General features: G+C 40.4%; 1 protein-coding gene and 1 long non-coding RNA gene across 9 annotated transcripts in view; one reads left to right on the top strand and one right to left on the bottom strand.

Annotated features, from left to right (window-relative positions):
• The window catches only part of LOC137174133 (multiple PDZ domain protein), a 47,376-nt gene that overhangs the window by 18,166 nt on the left and 2,546 nt on the right, over positions 1–26,664 (top strand). For 2 of the 8 annotated variants that reach the window (XM_067579239.1, XM_067579238.1), the window contains exons 17-45: positions 271–480; positions 1,570–1,728; positions 2,027–2,179; positions 3,968–4,297; positions 4,673–4,784; positions 5,484–5,682; positions 6,781–6,822; positions 8,090–8,197; positions 8,341–8,421; positions 8,564–8,741; positions 8,881–8,991; positions 13,053–13,115; positions 13,400–13,471; positions 14,183–14,360; positions 15,423–15,619; positions 15,762–15,853; positions 17,028–17,106; positions 17,644–17,712; positions 18,793–18,888; positions 18,980–19,054; positions 19,231–19,429; positions 19,568–19,713; positions 20,495–20,578; positions 21,712–21,905; positions 23,314–23,328; positions 25,294–25,441; positions 25,561–25,647; positions 25,726–25,822; positions 25,898–26,061. In XM_067579239.1, the coding sequence (XP_067435340.1) occupies positions 271–480; positions 1,570–1,728; positions 2,027–2,179; positions 3,968–4,297; positions 4,673–4,784; positions 5,484–5,682; positions 6,781–6,822; positions 8,090–8,197; positions 8,341–8,421; positions 8,564–8,741; positions 8,881–8,991; positions 13,053–13,115; positions 13,400–13,471; positions 14,183–14,360; positions 15,423–15,619; positions 15,762–15,853; positions 17,028–17,106; positions 17,644–17,712; positions 18,793–18,888; positions 18,980–19,054; positions 19,231–19,429; positions 19,568–19,713; positions 20,495–20,578; positions 21,712–21,905; positions 23,314–23,328; positions 25,294–25,441; positions 25,561–25,647; positions 25,726–25,822; positions 25,898–26,061 (3,738 nt within the window). The remainder of the gene's footprint in view (positions 1–270; positions 481–1,569; positions 1,729–2,026; positions 2,180–3,967; positions 4,298–4,672; positions 4,785–5,483; positions 5,683–6,780; positions 6,823–8,089; positions 8,198–8,340; positions 8,422–8,563; positions 8,742–8,880; positions 8,992–13,052; positions 13,116–13,399; positions 13,472–14,182; positions 14,361–15,422; positions 15,620–15,761; positions 15,854–17,027; positions 17,107–17,643; positions 17,713–18,792; positions 18,889–18,979; positions 19,055–19,230; positions 19,430–19,567; positions 19,714–20,494; positions 20,579–21,711; positions 21,906–23,313; positions 23,329–25,293; positions 25,442–25,560; positions 25,648–25,725; positions 25,823–25,897; positions 26,062–26,664) is intronic. The other 6 variants (XM_067579243.1, XM_067579241.1, XM_067579242.1 and 3 more) reach the window with 6 other exon arrangements.
• LOC137174136 (uncharacterized) lies at positions 1,660–13,115 on the bottom strand. The gene is made up of 4 exons (XR_010925292.1): positions 13,027–13,115; positions 11,205–11,246; positions 2,081–2,218; positions 1,660–1,749 (listed from the first exon to the last, which is right to left on the bottom strand). It is a non-coding gene; the product is annotated as an uncharacterized lncRNA (long non-coding RNA).

Genomic DNA, 26,664 nt, shown 5'->3' with positions numbered 1-26,664 from the left:
CTGGTGTAGTATTTTTTTTATCAATGTTGTTGTATTGTTTGTGTCATAACCCAATGAGACAGGGAAGCACATGGATTGGAAAGCAAATAGTTACACATTCATAGTCATGATGAGATGAAAAATTTATAAAAAAGGACATACTGTGCATGTATAACACTAACCAAAGGGAGGTAAATTCCTCATGATTTCCATATACTGTAAATTTAAAGCTGTGTTTGGGTACCTGTTGACCTCCTCTCACTGAGCTTTTCTGTCCCGTCTCCGCCACAGGACCCACTGGACTCCGTCAAGACAGTGATAGTAATTCGCTCTCTGGTTCCCACTGGTGTGGCTGAGCAGGATGGCAGACTGTTGCCAGGAGACCGACTCATGTATGTCAACACTACTAACCTGGAGAATGCCAGCTTGGAGGATGCTGTCCAGGCCCTTAAGGGGGCCAAGCTCGGAAAGGTGCAGATAGGAGTCGCCAAACCACTACCTGTAAGCATTAGTATTAAATTAGTATTAGTATTGAAGTGTTTATTTTTTGTTTGGAACTGAAAAAATTTGGTAATAAGGAACTTGGGTGTTTGGTGAAGTGATGAGGACATGCTCTTTTCCAACCATTGAAAGTTTTATAAATGTTGCTTTTGTGAATGTTTTGTAAAATTTGTTTTAGCATGTATGGGCTTTATCACTGCATGTATGTGAGGTTGTGAGTCAGGCTGTGAGTCTTCATATCATGCGACGTAGTATCCAGTCACGAGGGTTCAGCTTACGAGGGCATCAATTTTTCATGCAGGAAAAAGCGTGGAGGTAGGCTGCATGGTTTAGCATTCCACCCGCTGTTCTTTCAGCAGAGGCGACCGGCCTTAAATGATCCATGCCCTTTGTTTCATGTTATTATTTTATTGACTTTTCCAAGACCACAGACTTTCTTGTACATTCAAACACATTGGGGCACCTGTCGAAATATTGGGTCTGTCCAACAGCATGTTCATTGCTCCAGGCGCCTGGTGTCTTTGTATGGGATGGTTCTCTGCAAAACTGCTCGAATTCTTTCAGCTTTAGAGCTGCATTTCACTTGTATTGAATCTGCCATTGGATTACACAGTGAGACCTCTGGGCTGCCAAGGTTACCTGGATTACAGAGCTGTAGGAAGCTTCTGTGGGAGTTATCCAACTCTCCTGCAGGACGTGGAATGTCCTTCTGAGGGGTATTTTTGTTGTTTCGCCTTTCAAAATTGAGTCTGGCAAGTGTAATCCTCCAATATGTCTTCTTGCGTCCCCTATGTGGGTCTGGGCTGCATGATACACAAAATCAATAGCAAAAGTTGTTTCGAAAGAAATGTTCAAGAGCATTTCTGTTAAAAATCATTCAAAGGGAGTAATGAATGTGCCTTTTTGTGCATTTTCTCAGCCTGAACCCTTGTGCACCAAGGAGTCTATAGTTTAAAATAGTCTCAATAATTCCTAACATCTCTCTATTCTGTACTAATGAATCTGTACCTGATTTGGTCGCAAAATAAATCAATCAAAATCAACTTACATAAAGCTGGAGATAATGAAAGAATTTCTCCACTTTCCTAGGGAATATGTGGATATTCCCACTCTCCACACCCATATGGTGAACAGGAAATAACTTCATCATCCACCATCCATTCATTTGACTTCAACAATATTTTGGTTGAAGAAGGAGAGGAAGGAGGACTGACTGAGGGCATCCTTTACCGAGCAGAGCCTGCATTGGTCAGTTAGCTTTTGGGAAAACTGAAAAATCAATCAGAATAACCTGAATAAGGGAAAACAAAATTTGCTTTGTTTTTTTAATCATGCAACAATATATGAAGAGTAATCTGAAAAAATATAACCCATTTATCTGCATTTATATTGTATTAGCGTTTTTTTTTTTTTATAGTAAGACAAATTAGTAGGATAGAAAATCAGAATGATTGTAGCTATCTGTAATTGGATTGTTCACCAAATTCTCCAATAATGAGGGCCTGTTTTGTATTCCAGTCCGTTAAACTTGCATCTGTTATCACAGATTGACACCAGTGAAGCAGACCTGTCTGATGAAAAGGTGTTAGAGCATTCTTACACTGGGATAGAGGATGACACTTTCCAGGCATCAATGATTGCTCTTCATGGAAGCAGCTGTAGCGCAGACCTGGATTACCTGCACTCATCCACACCTAAGGTAGGCAACCATTTTTAACACAGCAGAGGAAATCCATATCTGAAACCAGAAGCACAGCTTGAAATTATTCCCTCATTTCAGTAAATGTTACTGGAACTCTTACTGCCCTTTGTTACAATGGACTGCGCAGCATGTAGTCATTATTCTTAGTTTTTGCTGTCCAGAGCTAAAATGTCATGAGGATTGTTTCTTTTTTTTCGGTTTTCTTTTTAAAGGCAGTAACAACATAACTAAATTTGTTATTATTTGAGGATTGTAGCTACTGCTACTTTTGTTGCCCTGGGTGCCTACGAACAGCAACTCCCCAAATGGATATTAAATTATAAGAAAAAAAATAAACAAAGAAGAGCAAGGGCCACACAAACTGTTTTCCTAAGAGTTTCTCTGTGCTTCCATTTTTTCCCAAAGGTCACAGCTGACCTTGTTTGTAGGGCCCTTCTAAGAAATGTATAATATAATATAGTGGAGCCCTGAGGGACAAACATGGGCCAGGACAACTTGAGGCATTTTATAGTACCAGAGGATTTCACAAAACAGATTTCAAATGTTTGTATGAGTTCAGACAGTTTTCCCCCCCCTAAAGCTCTGGAGAGAGGCAACAACCCTGTTGATAAATCTCAGCTCTATTTCAGTGACAGTAAATGGTGGACCAGCTTTGGAGACTTACTGAGAGTATCTAAGGTGATATTTATTGAGGAATATGGATTTTTTTTTTCCTTTCTGTCCATAACTGTTTATTTACGGTACGACAGTAAAGAGATCATCTGGGTGTTAAAGATCAAGTAAGCACAGTGAGTCCACAAACTCAACCTGCAAGTCACTGATTATAGTCTTCCTATTATACATAGATATCAGATACAAATATTTTAGGCGTTGTCATCTTGTCCCTACTAAGACGTTTTAAAGAGTTTTAAAGTTTTAGAATTGAATTTGTAACTGATTTTCAGAGACCCTTGAGGAGTGTGAAAGTAATGCATCTGATTCTTACATATTTGTCTTTTATTTATCACTACTCTTTGTGATAACCTCTGCACGCCCTACAAATGATGTCTTACATATGTTATGTACACTTTTACGCTATAACATACCACATACCAAACACACTATAATACAGTTAATCCCAGCCTTTCTGACTTGTGCCCCTTAAAACAAAGCAATTTCTACATGTGACCCCCACCAGTTGCATATGTCTACTGAACATGCCCAATCATTCCCCCCCACCTTTTTTTTACTGTATTTTACTCATTCTGAAAGCCTGAAGAGGTGAAATTATCCAGCAATTCACCAGAAAAAGCAAAGATTATAAAAAGTCTCAGAAAACACCTCTAAACTAAATTTTGTTTAGCAGAAAAAAGACTCTTCGTTTGTGTCGATACTGAATAATATTTTAGAATATGCAGCTCTCCTACTTAGAGATGTGTCAGCCCAGTTCACCCCAAATTTATTTCACTATCTTTTTAAAATAAAACTGCCCATTTCTTGTTTAACTCTATAGATTTATACTTCTGTTCTGTCCCCCAAAGGGAAATACTTGCTGAGATTCATCACTAGCCAGTCTGGTTCCAATAAAGTCTTAAATGTTCTCATAATAAAACTACATTTTGTGCATTGGGCGCTCAAGATCACCAGTAATTTCCGCTGTTCTCTATTGGCCACTGATGGCTTTTCTATGGCTCATTACAAGGAGGGCAGAATGGTGACTGAGCAAGATGAATTCCCCCTGTTGGGCAATTGTCTAACTAACAGAGGGGAACGTTCATTCAGCTGCTGTGCTTTGTTTTACCCAAGCTGACAGCTCGCCTGGAATTGTTGGATGAGCATCCTCGCTTTGCAACACCGTCCGGCCTCGCAGACAACACTCAACAGTTCTCTCCGGAGAAGCCGGCTTCTTTTACTCCTCCGAGAGGTCACGTCCCAGCTTTTGATGCCATGCTAAGCAGTTCCGATCAGTATCTGGCACAGCAATCAACCAAAGAAGAACCAGTGGATTGCTCAAACACATACAGTCCATTTGCTGAAATAGAGGCCAGATCTAATGTCCAGGAGGAACCTGTGGAGTCACTTCATTATCAGAAGGAGTCCGCCATCTCTTTTGGAGATATAAAGATTTTGATGAAGGTAAAACGATGTGTTTCATTAAAAATCATACATTTGAAGTAAAGGATTTAAGTAATGAGTTTTTAAGTCTTAACAAAGAATAGATGAGCAGTGAGTATTCTGCTGAAGTCATGTAAGTGAAGGTTACACAATAATCATCCTTGATCTTCTTTTAAACACAATTTCTTAAGATAACATCTAACCTCTCCCCAGTCGGATGTGAGACTCCTTTCAAATATTAGACAAACAAAGTTCTGAGCTCGTTGGTTTTAAATTCATTTTCACAGCTAATTCGCTGCACCTGGCTTTTCTCTAGAGACCCCTGCTTTGTTGGAAATCTGGCCTAATATTTTCATTTAATTTCATGAATAACTGTGTTGAATTATCACCCTCAAGGACGAGGAAGCTGGTGCGAAAGAATCAGCAGAAGACGGCGACAAGGAAGTGTTGACCTCAGGGAGTAATTTTGAAAGGACTATCACAGTTGTCAAGGGCAACTCCAACCTCGGTTTGTGTTAATTTCTTCACTTTCTTTTTATTTGTTATTTTAAGTATTTTCTTCTCATCTTTCACTGAAGTGTAAATGAGGTTGCACCACTGAAAGGCGTATTGGCCTTTACTTTTGTGTTGTGTTTTATGAATGCCAGATTTGAAGCAAAGTGATAGAAAAAGAGTTTTGGCAGATTTTCCAGTCTAAAAGGGTAATTCCATTTCGTTACAGTATATTTGCATTTCAAAACCTACCCAAGAGGCTGCTACTGGCTCAGATAACACTAAGTTTTAACTTCTAAAACAAATAGGTGTTATAAAGGTACTGTTTGAAATCCTCAGTGCCTCACTGAAAATTATTTAAAAGTATTTCATTTTGCTTTTTAGTTCTCTTTGAAGGTCTCTGCTGCTTGATTCAATATTTCTTTTCGAAAGTGTCAATGTACCTTTTTTTACCAAATATAATTCAAAATCCACTCCTAAATAGAGCACACTTATCTTTTTTTATGATCTTTCCAAAAAGAAAAAGAAAAACCTCCTGCACACTTCGCTGTTTTATAAGGGAGCTCGAAATTTTGTGAAAGGCTTTAACTACCATGTGTCCCAACTGGACAAAGATAAACATGTCCTGTATGTAGTCTTTTTTAGACAGACAGATTTCCAAATAAATTACACTACACTGATCAAATTCTAAGAATTCTTATGATCTACCACAAAGGGATGACAGTGAGCGCCATGAAAGATGGTTTGGGGATGCTGATCCGCAGCGTAATCCACGGTGGGTCCATTAGCCGTGATGGACGCCTCGGGGTTGGTGACCTCATACTTGCAATCAACGGAGAGCCCACTGCCAACCTGACCAACGCTCAGGCTCGCGCCATGCTGAGAAGACACTCCCTCATTGGACCAGACATGGGGTAAGAGATTATAATTACACAGCTGGGGCCAAGAACACCATATGCATATGTGTTTACGGAAACTCTGCAAAGGTAGTAGGTGATTCTGCGACAAATGCATTGTGAGGCAAGCTATTATTTGAATTTGTCAAACGGCAGTGGCAATATGATTCAGTGAGATTGACTGTTTTTCAAGACTTTGCCAAAGAAAACACATTTTCATTGACGTATTTAAAACAAAATAAGTCAAACTCAAGTGCACCTGTGTTTAATGTTGTGTTATACAGAAAACAGTACAATACTAATAAAGTTAACAAAGACTAAAATCAGGAAATATCTGAGCAAAGAATGAGGAAGTTTCCCATTGGGTTCATTGAGTCTGAACTTTAATTTGATTCTCAGCTCTCCCCTAACTCCTCTGGTCTAATTTGATATTAGTTCACTGCTGTTCCAATCAATCGTCCGTTTACGTAAGAGACACTGGAATCTAATAAAATAATCTGGCAATCAGTGCCAACTGTAAGTACCTGATATTTCAATTCTCTTCACAACAGACACAATTTGGTCGGTACTTAAAAGCACTGAGGTTTCCATACATTTTCTTCTTTGCTATTTAAAAATGAATGGCCCTGAGATATGTAGTTCTTCTGTTATAACTTCAAAAATAAGTACAGCTGTCTGTTATTTAGCTGTCTTTTGAAAGGCAGTACATATTGTACATCAAGGCCCAACCTCTGTTACATCAGGATTGCTTTTATGCAAGCCTTACAAACAGTACGTGTTGCTGTATTTAATATGTACTTTATGGATTAAATATTTAGTATTTGGTATTATATGGTACTTGGTTATGCGTTTGAAATCATCGGTAGTTCTTTTCATCCTTTTTTCTATAAACTGGGTAATGTAAAGAAGTCTGTTTAAGTTGGATGCTTTTTTTTTTAAACATAAACACAGAATACAGACTGGGAATACAAGCAAAGGTTTTATTCAGTGATTCTAAAAGGAAAATAATCTCTTCAAAGTCAATTGAATGTGGTATTTTTACAAGTTCTGCTCGCCGAACTAAACTTGGCAGTTTGTTAGCTTCGGTGCATAAAAAGCCAACTCTTCACATTCTAGATCTGCTTGTGCACCCGAGGACGATCTGTGCCCATTTTATGTGTGAGTATGACTAACTTCCACGCTGGTGGTGTTTCAGCAAGAAGCTGCCATCTTGTTTTTGTTTTTTCCCTCTCATTTGCTCCATCTTGTGCCGGGCTTTCTTGCAGTCTGTTAAAAAGTTTTATCCAGACAAAGTGTTAGAAAGTGGGTTGAATTCATTGCAGTTTTGGTGTTGCTGATATTGTTGTTTTTAACACTCAACAACAAAAATGTTGGAATTAAGTTGATAAATGTGGTTTTTAATATCATTCTTATATATTTATTAACATTTTCATTATGATGTGTCACACTCCAGTATTAACTTACATTTGTCTCATGGCAACAAAACTTATAATAGTGTCAGAACACCTTTTAACACATAGGGTTAAAAACAATATCTGGATGAATCTTGATGACTGCATCACTCACTTACTTGCTGCCTAACTTCTTTTCTTTTATTTCTGTGACTAACATGTTTGTCACACTCATTAACTTGTTCTGTGTTTTCTTTCTCACCATTTTTAACTCAATAACATTTTCATATCCACCGAATTTAAGCGCCAACACATCTCCCACTGCATGTTATCATGTCCTTAATGAAGTGACTCACTCGTTTCATTATTTCACTGAGATTCGTTTTATTCTCTGTCCGCATGCCATCATGTTTAAAAACCAAATCAACCCATCTGCTGAAGATCTGTCAGCTTCACTCAAATATGTTAATGTGCCCTTCAGAATCAACTTCACCCTGAATTGTTTGTAAATGGGTCTGTAAGTGGATGTCAGGTTTTTGTCAGCTAGATTTTGGTTTATTTGTAATTGCAATTAGTAAACCGCTTGTGAATTTCTAATAGACACGTCCTTCAAATTTTTCACGAGAACATCACACAATTGGTGACAGAAGACGAGATTTGCTCAGACATTTATATAAGCTAAACATCTGTTTTGAACAGTCAGATGTCGGGGGCCTATATATAATTCATTGACATATCACCTTGGGTTGTTGATAGGCAGAAAACATTTGCTTGAAAAACAGACTGAGTGCAGTCTCACTGCAGTCTTGAGGAGATGGAGTTGAGAAAAACAAGCTTCTGATGATAAAGGAAGTAGTCTTCATGCTTTCATATCTTGTTGCATATGAATGTCAGTTTTTTTTCTATTTTTGGTTAATTACTATGTGACCTTTATAGTTAATGGACACAATTTGTTGGAATTGTTTGACTCATTTGTGTGCATGTGTGTTCCTATGTGTATGTGTGTGTATGCACATGTGTGTGTGTGTGTTCAGCATTACATACGTTCCAGCTGAGTACCTGGAGGAGTACAAGACCAGCTTAGAGCAGCCTAAAGATGACGTCTTCTCTGAAGCAGCTCCAGTCCCAGTTCCAGCTCTGAAGTATGTACTCACTCTCTACCACAGTAATCTTTAGTTTTTCTAATATAATTACACTTTTAACAAGGTAGACTTGAAATTTTTTGTCCCTACAGCTTGAGTACCTACACTTGATAATCAAACTTTTTTTCCTCTGTTTTGTGTAGAGATATTCCTAGCCTCCCTGAGAGGGAAGATGGAGAGGGAGAGGAGAGTGCATCTTTCAGCAACTGGAACCAACCTAGGCAGTGAGTGCATACACATTGTATCTACGCTACTAATCTAATTTTGTGAACATGTCCATGACACAGTTAAAGAGCATCAAATCAGTGCCCCAGTCACAGCTTTGAAGTGGAAAATCTTGCATGCCGATTTTGGTACCTTCCTCAGAGTGGAGCTCTTCAGAGAGCCAGGCAAGTCCCTGGGGATCAGTATCGTCGGGGGCCGAGGGATGGGCAGCCGGCTGAGCAACGGGGAGGTGATGAGGGGGATTTTTATAAAGCACATCCTCGAGGATAGTCCTGCGGGACACAACGGGACCTTGAAGACTGGAGACAGGATCGTAGAGGTAAAGGAATGTTTCAAATCACAATAAACTTAAAGTTGTTTTTTGATTTTTATGGATGATTTTAACTTTAAAGAAACGCATATGATGTGGGGATTTAGGGTACCTGACAGGTCCTTTTTTCTTGATATCTCTTTGTCAGGTGGATGGAGTTGATCTAAGAGATGCCAGTCATGAGGAGGCAGTGGAGGCCATACGCAGGGCAGGCAACCCTGTCTCCTTCTTGGTTCAGAGTATTATCCACAGGCCGAGGGTAAGTCAGTAACTACTAGCAATAATCTAACGGTCACAGTGTCCTCATTCTGTAGATTTTTTCACCTCAAGTCTATCTGCACCGGCCATTTGGGGCACTTTCAAAACTGAAATGTACAATATACAACCCTTCGCAATATCTGGTTTTCTTTTGAAATCTTTTATGAAAGCAACAATAAACCCTGCGAGGCATATTAAATATATTAGTGAGTTTTAACCTCTAAGTGTGACATTGAAAATCACTGTATCAACAACACCGTTTGTTGTTTGAAAGTGCCCTCAGGCTTTGAAATCATGACTAAGTAGTTTCCTGCTGGGGCTGCTACTGGCTTAGCTCCAGTGTCAGATCTCTCATAGTCAATCACTTTTCATGCATTGTTATCTATGAGATATTCCTACATGCTTTCTTGCTCACTCATTAAGCCTTGTAGCAACTCGTAATGTAACACATGCAGGAGAAGGACACTAAGAAGGGGCAAGAATTCATGTTATTGTAATGCAGAATTATACTCAACTGAGGTGACTGTAAAACAAATATCGTAAACACACTTTGGCCAGTTGAAGGTAACATTTTATTTATGAGTTTTCATTTCATAAAGAAATATACTAATTCTTTTCTTCTTCTTTTTTTTGCTGCGAAAACATTGAAACCATTTTCATGTCTCAATGCTAAAGATGAAGCTATCGCTAGCAGTTCATTAGCTTAGATTAGCATGAAGAGTAGAAACGGGGGAGAAATAGCTAACACGGCTTTGTTCAAATCTGCTTACTAGCGCCTCTAAAGCTCCCTAAATTGTTAAATGGGCAAATTTTTACCTTCCCTACAGGAAGAATTTATACTTTTACGCTACTACATTATGAGTTGCTTCAAACCTCCATCTCTGTTCCTCCACACTACTTCCTTAGCCTGAGTCAATATATTGCCCAGCCCCATCGCTTGCAGTAGAGAAGCACACCACCACTTTCACATGCATGCCACATCGCACATCTCAGGTAATCTGTCTTTCTCTTTTTGTCTCTCTCATTTCATTGCATCAGCTATCCATCACACTTAATCTTTGTTGCTTTATCTCTCCCGCCTCCTTTTTCTTTCTTTCTCTCACACTGACAGTAGAGTCCTTCTTTTTAACTGCATCTTTGACTTTGATACACACGTAATGTGTGTATTGACGGAAAATAAAGACAAACTAGAATTGGAGATTTCTTCTGGGAGAAAATGAACTTAAAGATCTACTTTAAAGTTACTGCAAGGAACTTTTAAGTGGTTATGAAGCAGTTTCAGTTTAATACTGATGCCTCTGCATGACCTACATAAGCAAACAAGACCATCAGCAAGAAGATTGACTATTTCTATACAGTTATTGCCACCATGTCAGATTCCCCACAAAATCAGATAAAACGATTAACAACATGCAGACCGGAAGAGCCTATGTGCTGCATTACATGTAGCATGAGTGAGTAGAAAGACGTTACTAGGACAAGTTATAGGCTACTTGTTGTCGGCTTCCCAACTCATTTTAAAAAAGATGAGAAAAAGAGAGCAAGTGGCGGTATAGCAAGAGCAAAGGAGTGAATCTGATAAATAAAATGTTATTTTCTCGTTGTTTAGCAGGGGTTACATTCTAAAACACAAATAAACACGCTCACACCTCCGCACAACCCCGCAGGAAGGTGCCCCATCGCTGGATTTGGTGGTGAAAGCAACCTTACATGTAACCTAGGTGTTTACTTTGTCTCACCATCTTCATATTACGATTATTAATCTTACATAGCTAAAAATAGCTAGCCAAGATCTTTACGACACGAGGCGCTGGTGTTCATGGGAAATGCAGGCTTCATTCCGGGAAAACAATACCGCTTTTGTCCACAGGGGCCGCTAAAATCAACCCAAAATGAAAGTTCCCTTGTAGTAACTTTAATATTCACATATCTTATTCTATTTTCTATCACAGACTTAAAGTAAAACTTACATGACCTACAGTGTTTTTAATCAAAACAGTCAGCAAGTGGTAAAATCTATTATTTCACTGGCAATAGCAAGTTGTTTAGAAAACCCTCTGTGCTGAATATGAATGATGGTGACATTCAGTACACATCCAGACTAGATCTGTAATGTAGTTGAAGAGGGTTATTGGAAATTCATTGCTGCCTCTTATAAAAAGCTGCCCACCATCACGTAAACAATAAAAAAGCAAACAAGGAAATCATTCATACCTCTATGGCTGGAAGGCTTGTCAAAACAGCTCCAGTTTGCATCTACACAACAAAGTGGAAAAGGCAGACATTTAGAAAGATGACTCTTCTGATATTGATTAGCACCTAAAATTCGTAACAACGGAGTGAATAGTTTGAACGACATCATTATGATTAAATGATATCTTTAAGTGCTGCAGGCAGGTCCGTAATGCTATTTTAAATGCCACTGGGGGGACACCTAGAGAGCATAACAGCACATCCATGCTGTTTCCCCTTTAAGTTTCAAATCCTTCTCTTGTAAGCAGTGAATAATCTCAAGGTAGCCTGGAGGAATCTTTGAAACATTTTGTTAAACTGTTTCAGAGAAAGAGGCTTTGCTCTGATTTTTTTTCCTCCCTTTTTTTGATGTAGAGGAAACGGCTGTCCTCAAGGAAACCGCTTGCTTTAATGGTTACTCATTTAAATAAAACCTGAGGTGTTTCTGTCCTCCATACAGCCCCTCCCTCCCCTTTTTTTTTTTCTCCTGGATGATCTCCGATTCAATTTTGTCAGAAAGGCTCAGCCATCATATTAAATATTCGTCATGTTGTCAGCTCGTTGGTCCTGTGTGTTGCTTTTAGAAGCCGCCCCTGCCCTTTCTGCAGCTAAATAGCCCCCGCGGGTCGAGCACTTGCTGCACTAATCAAACCTTCTTAGCGCCTGCCCTGCCTCAGGTTAGAAAGCTACCCCGTGTCTCTGTGTGTCTGCCTGCTCTGTGTATGGGTGTGTCTTTCACTTGACCTGTGCCGCTTTTGACTTGTGCAAACTGTGTTAACAATAAGCTGCTCGATGTGAGTGAAGTAGAGGATTAAAAAGAGCCTGCATGTGTTATTTTATGTGTGGTTTTAGGTTAAATATTAATTCAGTTTTAGTCTGCATGCAGGTTTACCACATATGGGAAATTTATTCAGTGTCAAGCTAGCAATCAGTCCTGTAAAAAATAAGTGTCGAAATTGTTCCAAAGATAAACTTTTATTTCCCTGTATGGTAAATGTCTGCTGTCAAGACATAAAAAAATATTATCCTGAACTTTTTGACCTATTTCTGCTTCTGTATATACTGTATGTGTCTACTTGCATGTTTGTGTGGGTGTGCCTATTTTAAATCTATGCTTTTTCCCTCCTCTCTTAACATATGTTACCTTTATTTATACCGCTCCCTCTGTTCTTTCCTGCGTCCCTCTGACGCACCAAGCCAAAAAGTAAAATCACAGTAAAGGCTTTTCCTTTAAGTGTATTTTACTTTCCTCCCATCCTTAGCTTTGAAGGCCCAATTTTTCCCAATTATCCCAGAAACACTGTCCCCAAGTGTCTCGCTGCCAAAGAAAAGACGACAACTTGATAAGACAGTCGGCACTCAACACAGATACTAATATGTGGAGAACTATAAACTGTGATATCCTATTTTTCCCAAAACGCTGGCAGAAGCTTTTAAGCTCAGTCATTGGGAATAAACGGTCAAGCTTGGATAGACATGTGTTACCGGGCAGGCTTTTTCACTTTCTGCTGTGTGTGTGTGTGTGCCTTAGTTTTTCTTTATTTAAAAAAATGCGGATTTTTCTTCAGTAGTCACATTTATAAACAGGATACAGCATATGGTGTATGAGGTTTTAGCCATTCAGAACACTTTGTATGAACTTATGGGACTACTGTCTCTGCGTTAGACTGCAGTGCAGTATGATACAGTATCTTTCATTGTCAGTGACATTGAAGTGAATATAATGAATTTTCTCTCCTTACGTGACACAAATTAATTTGAAACTCCATATTGTGACTGTCTGATATAGAGCAAAGTGATTTACCTTCATGTCTGTCTTAAACGCAACAGTCATCGATAACAGACTCCAGCGAGGAGAGAGCTGCAGCTGTAACAAGGGACAACAAGGACAAGGTGTGTATTTGCAATTATCCTCCACTGACAACTCGTGTCAGTGTTTTTGTTGTTCATAGTTTCACATTGAACTTTTAGAAGGCGTTACTTCCTTCAAAAAGGAGCCAGGTTTGAAATATAAGAGTATTTCAAATCAATCAATCCATTTTTTTTTTTTTTTTTTTTTTTAAAAACTGTGGATTTTTAGGAGTAGTAGTTGTCACTGTGAATGTCTGTCAGTAAATGGAAGTATCTGTCATAAATATGTTGTCTTCTAAAGTTGTTGCCATTTGTCTTCCCTGTAGGAGGGTGACAGTCACAGTAGACTTTTCCTCCGCCTCTCCCCAACTAACCCTTTCACTCCTACCCCGTTTAAGGTTTGTGGGTCTCTCGGTTGTGCTTTTCCTCTTTCCCCTTTCTGTGTATGCCCGTACAGGTATGTGAATATACGACAATACACTCATGTACTGGCTATATTCTAACATGCTGTACATGCATACACATGTCCTAACATCTCCATTTGTCCTAAATCACTTTGTTTTCCTTTACTTTTATTACTTTATGTTGTGTTTTGTTGCTTCCTTTAAAATATGGCAAAATCAATACTCACTCCTATTAGATTTTTGGCTTTGTATCAAATTTGTAGTCCGGCTTGGTTTTAAAAAAAATGATAATTAAAAGTTGTGATTATGTTGCTCTTGGTTTTCAGGTAAGTATAAGAATCCTTCATTTTATATCATCATTAAATCAGTAATAATTAATAGATATTTTTGGCTAAGTAAGCATCATTTTATTCTACTGTAAGGCTGTAGATTAAGTGGGCTGATTTGTTTAACTCTATTGCATCTCTGTGGAACCATATTACATAACTTTAAATTATTTCTCAGCCTAAAACTAACATATTCTGCCAGAACTGATGAAGCTGTTAATGTGAAGCGAACATATGGCTCCTGTTGACTCCCATCAACATTATGTCCTTGTAAAAACTCACAGCAACCTGATTCAAAAGCCACGAAACCTTCCTTTCTCTTTACCTTTCACTAATAACGATTTTTTTTCCCCCCCCAACTCCATCTGCGGCGTGACAGCCGGCGAAGCGTGAAGCGGCAAAGGCATCTCCCACCAGCTCTGTCCTCCCCCTGCCAGTGGTGCCCCATGTGGGAGAGACTGATACAGACACGCTGACAGAGATTCCTGGCAGACCTGCTGAGGCAGAGGAGGAGAAAGAAGAGGAGGAGGTGGAGGACGAGTTTGGATACAACTGGAGTGAGTTCAGTTTCTATATAACTAAGTGTACAATTATACATTCTGTTTGGAAGGATGGCAAAAATGTGTATTTTGCTGCATTTTTATAATTGGCTCATCACCATAAATTAACCAAGTGTGGAAAACACTTGAATATTGTGAATGTGGTCTGTGAGGAAGGTGTGGGTATAAACACAGGATAGACTCCAGTTTTTGCACCATATACTCCTAGAAGTCTCACCTAAATACAATCATTTGACAATCAAAGACAAGATATTTATTTGTTTGCTGTGGTGTGCAGTAATACCAAACCGCCACTAGAGGTCCTCCAAGTTACATGTTTGTCTTTCATGCCCATAAATGCATCTAAACTCTGTAATAAAAGTGCACTGATTCACTTGCCAGAGGTGGTTGTACCTCTGCAAACCCTGAAGGACTCAATGCCCCAATTAATCTATTAGCATCTTTCAGACGCAGTAATGTAAACTGTAGGAGAGACTCACAGCTTCAAGGAGAACGGGTCACTTTCAGTCACATTCAACTCAGACAACAAGCATAAAGGACAGACTTCCAGCCTCCCAACACCTGGGACTGTGGAGAATATGTGTGTGTGTGTGTGCGTGCGTTAGAGAGTGTGCTCATCCTGCGGGGATAAGATTGATGAGGTAGGGCCTGGGGAGGTGAGTTGTGGAGATTAGTACAGGACTGATGGTTCAACAGTGGCAGGGAGCCCAGAACAACAGGAGCCCATTGGTCTGAACAGTGGCTATCTAACACACCAGAGACAGGAGAGGTGGAGAGAGAAAGAGAAAAGGCTGGAGGGATAACAATAGAGACAAGATTGAGACAAAGAGACAGAACGTGACTGTAAAACAAATTCAGCAGTCTGGCATTTGAAACTTTTACTATTTACTTCTTTGTGTCCACATTTGTGCGTCGTACACAATCCTGTACCTGTTCCTTTTTTTTTGAGCAAAAAGACATGAACTGAGATGGATGCCCAGACTCGTGACAAAACCTGGATCTTCTCTGTAGTATTGTCAGCTTACATCTGTCTGCTATGACTTGACCTGCCTGTTTCAGAGAACATAATCCAGCGCTATGGCAGCCTTCCAGGTGTCCTACACATGATTGAGCTGGAAAAAGGCAAGACAGGCCTGGGCCTCAGCCTGGCGGGGAACAGGGACCGCTCTCGCATGAGTGTGTTCGTGGTGGGAATAGACCCCAGCGGGGCAGCCGGCAGGGACGGACGCATGGTTGTGGGGGACGAGCTGCTGGAGGTGAGATGTGAATTGATCTCTCAGAGTTGGCTGGATATTCCTAAAACCTAATAAATATTTTGACTGCCTATAATGTCACTATTTTTTATTTCCTTTTTACTCTTTGTGATGAAGCATGTGTGTATAATCTGTATCTTCACAGATCAATGGACAGGTCCTTTATGGCCACAGTCACCAGAATGCGTCTTCCATCATCAAGAGTTCTCCATCAAAAGTCAAAATCATCTTTGTCAGGTATGGAAACGCTCTTTCTTCCTATAAAAGGCATCTGTGAACAAATTTCCATGGTAACTTAAGTCTACCTTAACTCTAATGTAATGTTATTCAAAATCCAATAGAGGGAGCTATTGTAATTCAACAGAGGAAGACTTTTAACTGAAGGATGTATCACAATACATATACTGTTGCACTTGTATATATACATGCACTTATCAAAAAGGAAAGGTATTGATAAGCTTAAAGTCCCCCTTCACTCAAAAATGTGTTTTGCTTATTGTTACTTCACTGTGAAGAATATGTGCAGAGTTTGACACTAGACGGCTGTTCTCACATTCATCTGCTGAAGCCTCCAGTGCTCATACGCTAAGAATGGATTTTTACTATTATTATTTTACAACATGTCCGGAGGGGATCATTTAAATCATTATTCCACCTCAATTTTCCCCATTATTTGTTCATTTTAAAATATTTAAAAACCTTCAGTGAAGTTGATATTTGACTATGAAAACAGTGATTCAACCACCACTATAGTTACGACTATGGAGTGTCATCACACTAGAAAAGATGGCAAAATAGCATGTATCAAAAACTGTCACTATGCATATTGTTAAACATTATTTTTAGAGAATGCGTAAAAAGCAAATGGGGGAGATGCTCACAGTTCAAAACTTCAAACTATTTGTTCAAAAAAAATTTCAAACTATTTGTGGATGGTGATGAACACCTCAGAAAACAAAATATAACTATCAAATTTTTTGGAAAAACATTTTGATATCTCTTTGTGTAGTTGTATAGAAGTGTAATTTTAAAGTTGTCTTATGTCTCATAATGAGACTATTGTGTTTTTTCCTGTTAGTATAAAACAGTTAGGTATGGTGATTTTTTTGTATACTAACTGCAAAAACAGTAGAAGTGAAAGATTTGTACATACTGGACACAGCTGGTATGTAGTACGGGAATGTGAATTAGCATATATTTCTGACTTATCGGCGCAGAGTCAGACATGTTCGACCCTTAACCCTTCCCCAACCCATCTGTGCCAGGATTACACTACTTAACCTTCTACTTAACTCACATCCCATTCCTGACCCCGTGAAAGAGACACTATGATCAGCACGCGTAAATCACAGCTTTGCTGATAGGAAGCAGAGGAGCAACGATTTACGTGAGTTATGACTCTTTGGAACAGGAACACAGAGGCCCTGAACCAGATGGCTGTGGGACCGGTGAGAGAACATGAGGGAGACACAGCGGAGCCCCACACTGAGGTACAACTGTGCTTCTGGCCACACGCACGACACATGTTGCACACATGCGTAAGTGCTCGAACTGACAAATGTAGATACTAGAGAGCAACGTTTCAACTACATAACAAGCTATAAACCTCACATAGAAAAGCATGGTTTATACTCACTTGAGGTTAGCAAACATAATTACAATTGACTAGTTGACAAAAATTTCTCAGTAGATGAACATTTACATTCAAAGGTTTGCCAAAACTTATTAATTTTATCTAATTAAATATTTTTTCTGACAAGCTAAAGATCTATCAAATGAAACATTCAGACCTCAGTCATATTAACTTGTATTGAGCTACTGAATTGTTTTCATGTGTTCGCTCCTTAAAGCGGCTTTGTGTGGTCCTGGAGGTTCTCAAATTCTCATGTTAGCATGTAACTCCCAAGACTCCCCTAAAACCACAAACAGCGGCGTAGACACACAAACACACATGAAAGTGTACTCCTACCAGCCAACAGACACGCATACACAGCTATTCATATCAACTACTGTCTGTTCCCTCACAGCAAGAAACAACCGCCGCTAACGGTGACGCTGACACTTCCAAACACGCGCATCACATCATAAAGCTGAAGGTGAGATACGCCGGACCCCCCACACACACACACACACGTCGAAATACACTGCACACATGCTCAGAGGACCATCCTGTTCTTTGTCGTTTACCAGAATGAAGACCATAATAGAGAGAAAGTCTTATATTATTGGAAGCCAGGCAAATAATGAGGGCGGTGTACACAAAAAAGTCAATGGGAAAGACAGAGCGAGAGCATACAGGGGCAGTCGAGTCTGACAAGCTGCCAAGACAGAAAATTGCCAAAGAAAAGGGTGAAGTAAGCAAAACAATGAGTGAATGGGAGGAGAGCAGTGCCAAAGGGACATAGAGGCAGAAGTTCACCCAAAATCATAAGAAATCATATTTTTACCCCGTCGTGTCTGTTCTCTAGCCAAGCAGATAGTTTCAGTTTTATTTGCAAAGGTTTTGAGTGCTTGGCCACAAAGCATCAAAGAATATTCCATTTGAAGAACTCAGCAGCAGTCTTTCCAGAAAATAGTTCCCACTGAAAACTGTTCACAGTAAAGAAGGATAAAAGGTGAAAGAAGAAAACCACAAATGGAAGAGTGGATATCTCAAAACCTCAGCAAATAAAAGCAACATCTGCATGACTAGATACCAAAAGGGGTAAGTGGGGAAAACATGCTTTCTGTGATTCACGTGAACTGACCCTGTAAACAGATGGGTAGAGTGTGAGAAGCAGCAAGAGCGGAAGACAAGGAGAAAAAAAAAAGCTTGATAAGCTATAGCACCTGGATGGGAGCACCAGTCTGGGACTATCCATATGGTAGATAAGGCAACAAGGGATGACAGTGGAAACGCAGCAGCATCTGGACAGCTCTGTGATAGGAACACATAATCCCACATAGTCTTGCCTGGGAACAAAACGATCAGAGGTGGAAAGGAGGCAAGGTGACGCTGGGGCTAATTATCTTTCTAGAGGTAATTGTCAGGTATGATTGTTTTTGGTCACCGGTGCAGCTCTATTATTTAGCACGTTAAAGTTTTGACAGTGTGGTAGGGAAACATGTCCGCATGGATTCGCTTCACATCAATATCATCATCGAATTTATGCACCAATGTTGTTTTTCTCTAACAGGAGGACGGCGGTCTTGGCATCACCTTTGTGGAGGGGAACTCTGATTGTGGAGTTGAGATTCAGAGTATATCTGAAGTGCAAGGACACACGGGCAAAGTAAGTACAATGCACTGCATGAAAAAATAAAAATAAAGCTTCCTGTACATTATAGAGTTTACTAAACAATGCTATGATCTCCTCCATTCAGGAGGGCTGCATGAAACCTGGGGACAAACTCTTAGCTGTGAATGGTGAATCAGTGCTGGGTTACACGGTGGAGAAGGTACGCTAAGTTATTAGAAATAAACTGTATATTGTGTCACCTTCAGAAAATATGTTTTCTAATGCAATATGGTGAAAATGCACTATTATTAGCAGTAGATTTATTTGAAAAAAAAAACAACAACAACAGACACAATGTTAAGATTGAGTCTGATTAGTAATGCTAATGTCTTTTAGGTCAATTCTCTACTAAGAAAAGCCAAAGGTCCAGTGAAGCTAACCTTCTCTACAAATGAGAACCCCTCCTCCTCCTTCTCCTCTCCCCAGTCAACCTGCCAGGACAGGGCGAACTCGGAAGAAGTCCTCGCCAGCCAACCCAGCATGCCTAGCGCTGCCATGGTTACCATGAGTCAGCCAGAAGTGGAAGCAGTCACTAGTGAGTCAGCTGATAGTCTTGGAGCTTAGTTGCAAGAGCTTACTCGATACTCGCCAACCAACCACCAAGCCCATTTTCTGCTTAGAGAATGCATAGATTACTTTTTTAAAAACATCTCCTTTTCCCTTCCTATTTTAGGTCTGAGTCGCTCCTCCAGCCCTTCCACTCTGGCCTGTGACCCAGCAACCTGTCCCATCATTCCCGGCTGCGAGACCACCATCGACATCTCCAAAGGCAGGACAGGCCTTGGACTGAGCATCGTAGGGGGCTGTGACACCCTGCTGGTAGGAGACAAAAAATATGAAAACAAATCTGCTAATGAGGCTGTATCACATTACCAAAAACCTACTCTGACATGAGGTGAACACTGTTAGTAGTTGGTGCTCACCAAAAACATCCTCGGAGTCAAGTACAGTCTAGTTTCCTAGAGGAATAATTGATTTAAAATCTACTTTTTGTAGAAATGTATTGTATATTTTTAAGTATTTAAGTTACATTACTGTATTTTGTAAGTTACCACCCACTACGCCACCCAACTAGAATCTTTGGTGGTGGTATAACCCAGGTTCGAAATAGCCATGGCAGCTCAGGAATGTAGGAAATTATATTGTCACAGCCTTCCTCCTCCTCCTCGTCCTCCTCCTCCTCCCGCCCCTGCCGGCCTCTCCTCAGCCCATCTATTCTGTCTGCTCAGTCAGGCTTGGGGGAGCAGCTCTTTGTCCGGCCTCGGCCGCAGCAGACAATATCCAGCCCCCGGAATGTAACCTCTGAACCCCAAATGACACTCACTGGAACGCAGAGAAACACACTGGAATCCAGGAACATACACATCTCACGCAGCACACACTGTACACATACTTCTCGCCCCCAACATGGCACTTGTACAATTACTTTGTCTTTTTTTTTTTTTTTTTCTCCCCTCACTATTTGCTGTCTTATATCCCTTTCATGTCCTCTAAATAAACATTTACCGTTCTCACCTCATCTCCTGATAGTTCCTGTTCACCTTCCTCTCCTACCCCATACTTATTTGCATTTTTTTTTTCTCTCTCTCTCTCACTCCAGGGGGCCATCATTATCCATGAGGTTTATGAAGAAGGGGCAGCCTCAAAAGATGGCAGGCTTTGGGCAGGAGACCAAATCCTAGAGGTGCCGTGCAGTATAATGAGCATTACATACTGTATGACCTAGATAAAGAGGGTTTCAGTAACTGAGACGTGCATGCGGAGCTTCAACATGAAAGCTGGAGTTTCCGAGTACAGTCAAAGATCATATAGTTTGATACGACAGAACTGAGTGAAATAATGAGTTGATATATAGCTCAGATATGAGTTATATTAATGGCATCAAAAAATGTAACAAATAACCTTTTTGCTGTTAGTGAGAAAGTAACCACTAGTATTAGATGGAGTTAAGTATCCCAGCTCAACTTGGATTTGCCCTCCATTTGACCTCATGCTTTGTCACAGAGGGAGGGCCGGGGTGGAGCTCAGGAGTTTAGTTATGGCAGCTCAATCAGTAGACCTGAAGTGAAAGGCACACATGCATGCATGCATACATACACACACACACACCCTTATGACTTAATTGCCTTGTGCTATTCCTTTCTGTCCCTGAGCCAAGCTGTTGTGTTTAGAAACAGGGTCAAGGAGGAAAGAAGTGGAAAGAGCAGTTTCCCATTCCACAGCCATCCCATTAGTGGCTATGGGAAAAATCATTTGCATGTCCACGGCAAGAGCTAATGGGGTATTTCCCCCCCTTTAATATGACCCAAAGTTAGACATCAATCCTCAAGCTGACCAGCTTCTCCCAGACTTTAGTGGAAAGGTTGCTTCCCTCTAGTTAAAGCTAAGTGTTCTAACATCACCCTGTGATTTTCATATTATGATCCAGTGTCTACATATCACAGCAGTTTGGGTTTCTGAGGAAGAAATGTAACCCCATGGTTAAAGGGAAATTCTGTTTTTGCATTAGGTTAGGCTGTTAGCACTTTTCATAGTTCTCTGCTTCATTCGTTTCTAATCAAAAAAAGATGAAAGGGGTTTTGTTACTTCAGATTGAGAGTGTTTATTTACTTGTTAGAATGCCCAAAAATGGAAATGTGCCCCAAATTATTAGTTTTTATGAATTTAAAATGAGCTATAAACAAAGTGTAGCAGATATTTCTAGTTTAAAGTCAATACAATTAGGTGCATTATTGCAAATATGAATGATAGATGTGTATTTCAAGATATTAGAGTGCTGGAGCACACAAATACTAACCTCTCTTGCTCTCGTCACAGGTGAATGGCATCGACTTGCGTGCAGCCAGTCACGATGAAGCCATCAATGTGCTGCGACAGACCCCGCAGAGGGTTCGCTTGACGGTCTACAGGGACGAAGCCCAGTACAAGGAGGAAGACCTATGGGACTCGTTCACTGTGGAGCTGCACAAGAACCCGGGCCAGGGCCTGGGCCTGAGCATCGTAGGGAGGAGGTGAGAGAGATTTATTATTAGTACGACTACTTAATGCATAGTATGCACTCACTAATGTTATTAATGTACAGAAGAGCTAGTGAGGCAGGAGCGGTGAGGTGATGCTTCTTACCACAGTTTGTCAAACAGAGGATTTACTACAGTGCTGAATGTGCCTTACAGATAATATGCTTGCAGTCAGCCTTGCAAAAAGAGCATTAGCATATTAGGAATCTTGGTAACCTTTTCAAATACAATCAAGTATGACTAGAGGGAGTACAATAAATCAAATAAATGCTTAAAATATTTGAATACTAGCAATGAGGGATGCACGATATTATCGGCACGTCATCGGTATCAGCTGATAAAAGCTCTAAAATGAAATATCGGCATCGGCCGTTTCTGCCGATTATGAGAGGCCGATTTGTTGCCATCTCCTCGGCCGCCTGACTGTGCTTCCCTCCACGGACTGTTTCACTGTGACAGTCCCGGTGCTTCCTCTGCAGGCTCCACTTCACTCAAGCTGCCCGTCAGACCCGCTGCTTCTTCCCACTTTAACTTGAATATCAAAGCGGGGCTCGGTGCTCTGGTTGGATCCACATGCAGAACCGGGGCTAATGTTAGCTGGGAGGCTAGCGGAGGCTAGCTGGCTGTGCTTCCCTCCGGTAATGCTGCAGCTAACGCTCCGCTAGCGTCTCAGCTAACGTTAGCCCCGGATTGTTATTAGGTTAAAGAGGGAAGAAGCAGCAGGTTTGACGGGCAGCTTGAGTGAAATGAGCCTGCGGAGGAAACACCAGGACCGCCATGGAAGAGCAATCCGTCGAGGGGCTGCTAAGTTTAGCTGCACAGATGGGTAACACCTCGGCTGACAGGATGTACCACTCTGTTTGGGAAAAAAAGTCTTTTCGGTTTATAAAGGCAGTTGGCAACCAGCGTGTTAGGTGCATTACCGCCACCTGCTGCTCCGGAGTGTGGACCAGAGATTAAATCCTACACATTAATCCTGTCTGTCTAATGAACTCAAAGAAACTTGGCAGGTTCATTTAAGTTTTAACGCTGAGCTCCTGAACTCCAATCTTCCTAAATTTCTCTCCCTCATATATTGTCTTTCTTGATCATACTTAGTACAATCTATGCTTGCATGCATAATAGTCTCCTCAGCCATCTGGAAAAAATATGTGCATATATCGGCATTGGCAATTGGCCACAGTGAGTTAGAAATATTGGCATATTGGATATCGGCAAAAAATCCAATATCGTGCATCCCTACCAGTAATGTTTGTCTAATAAACAAGTTTGAAAACTATGTTTTTATTTCTAATTATATTGTCTTAGACTTGTCTCTTATTGTGCATATAGTGGTAAATAGTTATTAACTAGTAAATTATTAGTTAGATAGTAATTGTATCATTTTTCTTTGCCAATGCAGGTCACGGGAGCAGAGGTAAATCATTATTGAAAACCCTTTATATTTAAATATAGTATATATAGAGTTGGATAGAGAAATATAGAATAGTGTTGAAATAATTACATTTTTTTAGATTTGACCACCACCAGTATCTACAAACCCATATGTAGTCATGAGGTGCTAGTTTTCAGTTGTTTTACCATCTTTAGCCCTATTTCCTTGTGGAATGCTGAACATAACCGGGTTTAGTTACGAGGTTAAGGCATTTGAAGATTACATGCAGATCTCATGCTCAGAAAAATGTATTTATTCCCACATGACATATCTCTTACGGTCAGATCAGTTATTTTTTCATTCTTCGGCGCCACTACGTCACTGCATTTTTCCTTATTTTTGGCGTCACTGTTAAAAAATAGGCACAAGCTCTTGCTTTATCACAACCCCGCTGTTGTACCAGAGACGGGGCTGTGACCACTTGTTGGCTCTATCAGGGAATGTTGATGCTTTTGTTTCCACTAGAGCTGTGCAGGAAGATTTACAGAAATCTTACTAGGACGTGAGCTGGCAAATTGCGGATAGTCCTAGCACATAAAATCAACTCAGGCTTCTATTCTGGAACATTTATGGGTTACGGCACATGTGGGAAAAGGCCTGCTGGTCCACAGGCAGACTGTCTGGTACTGTCAGGTGTGTGGAATGCGGTGAGTGATGTGACCCCTGGGATAACCTCCAGGAGTTGCTTATGTAGACCAAATATGCACATGCACAGCTGATTATATGTGTCTGTGTCTTTATATCTCCCTGCCAGCAACGTGTATAAATGTTTGCAACAAATGTTGAACTTGGCTGAGTGTTACGATCAATTTGTCCAAAAAATACACTTGAAGAACTTACATTTGAAGTAACTTCCAACTGCAGGACATCAGGCCCGAGTTGGGGTTGAAAGGTTGAACAGTTTGAACAGCAGTTGGTAGATGAACTTTTAATGGAGTTGTAAGCGTTTGCTTCTGTCACAGTGGTTTTGCTACATAAGTGGAAAAAACAACTAAAATGCTCGATAGGATGGAAAAGACAGTAACATAACAGACAACCTAAAACCTTCAGCTAAAATGGAAAGAGCAAGCTAGCAGTTAGTGGTGAGGAATAGTGACAGCCAAGTATCTCTGGCACTGGTGATTGAGTGGGATCGAGTTGCTTCGATTCACAGCTTCAGCTTGTGTTAGGCTTTATCCACGTGGAGATTGGCACCTCAGATATGCTAAGTCCACAGTATAGATGTGTATCTAGAAGAAAAGGCATAAGAATAAGATAAGTCATCCCTCTTGTTGCAACAAGGTATATTTTCAAAGGTCTGTGCTCGCAGAAAGCACAGAAGTTGTGTTTGTGACGTCACGAACAACTTACTAAAGAGATCATTTGAAGCTTGTGTTTGAAGCCAAATTTGGTCAAAGAGGTAAAAGCATGTGTGGGGATGAGGTGTGAAAAACATGCAGTTACTACCACACTTGACTGTGGAAGCAAACATGCCCCAAAATACAATTCTCTTAAAGGCTTATTATCTTCAAAATTATTACCATAATTTGAATTGGCTTCTATACATTCTGACATTTTTTTAAGCCAATTTCTGAAAGCCATGACAGGAAGTACTTTCTAACTAATATGCAGTAGCTTCTCACTTTTTGTGCCTAACGGCAAAATGTCCACAGTAAGCATATGCAGGATCCAAGATGGAAAACACATCTATTGAGGTCACAGTTGGAGCATAAACACATTCTTTGCAATTAAATATTCCATCTTACCAGCTGTTTGTCAGTGGTCTTCCAACGAATATAAGCCACACTTGTGCAGAAGTCCGTTGGAAAAATGTGCGATTGCTGGATCAATAGTGTACCGTCAATTACATGTTGGTTGTAATGGAGAATATATACTGTCCAAAAGTGGCATTATATCATTTGGTGTTTTCTTCATTGTCATGTCTTTGTCTTCCCGCCCCCTCTACAGGAATGACACAGGCGTGTTTGTGTCTGACATAGTGAAAGGAGGTTTGGTGGACACTGACGGCCGACTAATGCAGGGCGACCAGATCCTCTCAGTCAATGGAGAGGACGTCAGGTCGGCCACTCAGGAGGCCGTGGCTGCTCTGCTCAAGGTACAACATTCTTCCTATCAGAGTAAAGCATAGTTAATGAAGGGGACAACTGCTCAGGGTCATAATATGAATTAAAACTTGTGTTTATTCTGTTCATCTTTGTGTGCCTTGTGTTGTAGTGCTGCATCGGGCCCATAAAAATGGAAGTGGGGAGGTTTAAAGCCGGACCCTTCCACTCCGAAAGAAGGCTGTCTCAAAGTAGTCAGGTAAATCACTTTCACATTTATCAAAGATAACGGTTCAATGTACCATGCAGCTAACAGCGCTGAATGTCTTTGTTTCAGATGAGTGAAACAGGCAGCTCCAAGGTGGCCTCTCAGTCATGTTCAGACTCCGGAAACCTTCCCGGTGACCCTGACAAACTAAGCAGCAGTCAGGAACGTAAGTATCTTTAGAAATGCCATGAATCCACGAAGCATATGAGTAAAACATTCTAACATTTTTGCTTCCTCGCAGCTCCAGAGTATCAGGACACGAGAACAGTGGAGTTCACCAAAGGTCCCAATGATTCTCTGGGTATCAGTATAGCAGGCGGAGTGGGCAGCCCTTTGGGTGACATACCCATCTTTATCGCCATGATGAATCCCGTCGGCCTGGCTGCTCAGACCCAGAAGCTCAAGGTATGGATTTACAGTCTTTCATCAAAGTCATCCTAATTTCACCTTAATTTCAGTACGCTTCATCACTCAAACTAACAATTTGCATACTAGTAATTGTTGTGTGGGATTGAATGCGAATCTCAATTATATACAGTGAACTCATTCCCACTCACGTTGGTGAAACTTGAATCCTCCCAAAGGTCAAGAGCTTACAGCCTTTAGCAGCGACCTTCGCGGTTAAATGACAGACCAGCCAACAATTGTAGCTCTGTGTGACGCAGATTGGAGGAGGACAATAGCTGTTGCTGACATGGATAATAAATCTCCCACTCCTGCATTCAGATCATTAGGCCTACAGAAGGGCCCATTGAACTGAATAGAGAGAATCTTCAATAGTATATTCATGCTGCTTTATCTTTTCAGTCAGAATGAGAGATGAGAACGTAACATAATGAAATTACTCAGCCGAACACAAGCATAGTTTTGCTTTTTTATAGCGTGGCGAATGAAATTTGTAAATAGCATTAGCAAATGTCTCACATGTCTTATCATGCAGCAAAGTAAACAGAAACCATAGAGAAAAAAACAAAAAAAACATTTGAGACTTCCTTATCTGAAAGATGA

Source organism: Thunnus thynnus, chromosome 22 (genome assembly GCF_963924715.1).
Source record: "Thunnus thynnus chromosome 22, fThuThy2.1, whole genome shotgun sequence".
Lineage (NCBI taxonomy): Eukaryota > Metazoa > Chordata > Actinopteri > Scombriformes > Scombridae > Thunnus > Thunnus thynnus.
The sequence above is the reverse complement of the archived record's forward strand: the minus strand, read 5'-3'. Positions and strand labels throughout refer to the sequence as shown.